This window comes from Geospiza fortis, unplaced genomic scaffold (assembly GCF_000277835.1).
Source record: "Geospiza fortis unplaced genomic scaffold, GeoFor_1.0 scaffold14, whole genome shotgun sequence".
Taxonomy (NCBI): Eukaryota; Metazoa; Chordata; class Aves; order Passeriformes; family Thraupidae; genus Geospiza; species Geospiza fortis.
The window spans coordinates 85,576-87,633 of record NW_005054512.1 but is presented as its reverse complement, the minus strand read 5'-3'; the positions used below and the strand labels follow the sequence as shown (position 1 = coordinate 87,633).

At 49.1% G+C, this 2,058-nt stretch overlaps 1 protein-coding gene across 1 annotated transcript in view; it reads left to right on the top strand.

Annotated features, from left to right (window-relative positions):
• The first annotated feature begins 372 nt into the window (after nucleotides 1–372).
• Nucleotides 373–2,058, top strand: part of TAF8 (TATA-box binding protein associated factor 8) — a 9,996-nt gene continuing 8,310 nt past the window's right edge. Inside the window, exons 1-2 of the mRNA XM_005428890.2 lie at nucleotides 373–528; nucleotides 1,440–1,538. Of these exons, the coding sequence (XP_005428947.1) occupies nucleotides 516–528; nucleotides 1,440–1,538 (112 nt within the window). The 5' untranslated portion in view covers nucleotides 373–515. The remainder of the gene's footprint in view (nucleotides 529–1,439; nucleotides 1,539–2,058) is intronic.

The following is a 2,058-nucleotide window of genomic DNA, read 5'->3' as shown; positions in this document are numbered from 1 at the left end:
AAAATATATACACACGTGCCCATGTGAGTGTATAGGGCACACGTGTATATGTGTGTGTACCTGTGTTCCTGCTGTGTCAGCCTTCCCATCACCTGCTCCCAAACCTTTTTCAATCCTTGCTCCATGTTCCTTCCCAGTCTCTGCTCCATGGTCCTTCCACCTGCTCGGTGACCCTTCCCAGTCCCAGCTCCCAAACCCTTCCATTCCCTGCTCCCTGCCCCATCCCATTCAGTGGATCTCATTCAATGGATCCCATTTAATCCCATCCCATCCCATGGATCCCATTTAATCCCAATCCATCCCATCCCATCCCATCCCATCCCCTCCCATCCCATCCCATCCCATGGATCTCTGACTGTGTTTTTCCCTGCCAGAGGGGCAGCAAGCAGGCTGGCACCCCCGCAGACAATTACCAGCTGGCGCGGCGCCGCACGCTGCAGGTGGTTGTGAGCTCGCTGCTGACCGAGGCCGGCTTCGAGAGCGCCGAGAAGGCGGCGGTGGAGACGCTCACCGAGATGATCCAGAGCTGTGAGTGCCCCCTGCCCGCCCAGGAGGGGCTGGGTCCTGCTTTTCACACAGACACAGGGTGGGGAGAGAGCTGACAGGGCGTGGAGTGCAGCTCAGCTCTGACGCTGGGATAAATCACAAAATAAATCACAATCAATCCAAGGCACAAATCCCAAAAATCAGCCCCAAATCCAAGGCACCAATCCCAAAAATCATCCCCAAGTCCAAGGCACCAATCCCAAAAATCAGCCCCCAAATCCAAGGCACAAATCCCAAAAATCAGCCCCCAATGGCTGCAATCAGTCCATGGCACAAATACCAAAAATCAGCCCCAGTTCAAGGCACCAGTCCCTGGAATCAGCCCCCAATTCAAGGCACAAATTCCAAATATCAGTCCAAATCCAAGGCAGCAATCCCAAAAATCATCCCCAAATCCAAGGCATCAATCCCTGGAATCAGCCCCCAGTTCAAGGCACAAATCCCAAAAATCAGCCCCAAATCCAAGGCACCAATTCCTGCAGTAAACCCCAATTCAAGGCAGCAATCCCAAAAATCCAAGGCACAAATTCCTGGAATCAGCCCCAATCCAAGGCAGCAATCGCAAAAATCATCCCCAAATCCAAGGCACTGATCCCAAAAATCATCCCCAAATCCAAGGCATCAATCCCTGGGATCAGACCCTAATTCAAGGCACTAATCCCACAAATCAGCCCCCAATTCAAGGCACTAATCCCAAAAATCAGCCCCCAATTCCTGCAATCAGCCCCCAGTCCAAGGCAGCAATCCCAAAAATCAGCCCCAGTTCATGGCACAAATCCCAAAAATCATCCCCTAATCCAAGGCACCAATCCCTGGATTCAGCCCCCAGTTCCCCATCCCTGGAGCTGCCCCAGCTGTGAGAATTCCATCCCTGCTGGTTTTTTTCCCTGCAGATATCTCAGAGATTGGGAGGAGTGCCAAGTCCTACTGCGAGCACACAGCCAGGACCCAGCCCACGCTCTCGGACATCGTGGTCACCCTGGTGGAGATGGGTGAGCAGCTCCCTCTTCCCACCCCTCCCACCTCTGGATTGGGAAATTTCCCCCCCAAAAATCTGGGATTTGGTGTTCACAGAGTCCCAGGGCGAGGGGAAGAGATGAGAATCTTGACTCCATGTTTCAGAAGGCTGATTTATTATTTTGTGATTGTCACAGACACATTTTATGGAAAATCCTGTCCTTAGGATTTTTCCTCCTGAGAAGCTGAGAGGCCTCAGGAACAAAATGTAAATAATAATTATCTGCTGCTGTGGGATGCAACAGATGCATCTTTGATTACTCTCATGTGGTTGTTTTTAATTAATGGCCAATCACAGTCCAGCTGTCTCAGACTCTGAGAGTCACATGCTTTTGTTATTAATTCCATTCTTTTTCCTGTTCCTTTCTGAGCCTTCTGATGAAATCCTTTCTTCTATTCTTTTAGTATGGTTTTAATAGATATATAATATAATGTAATATAACGTAATGTAATATAATGTAATATAATGTAATATAATGTAATATAATGTAATAT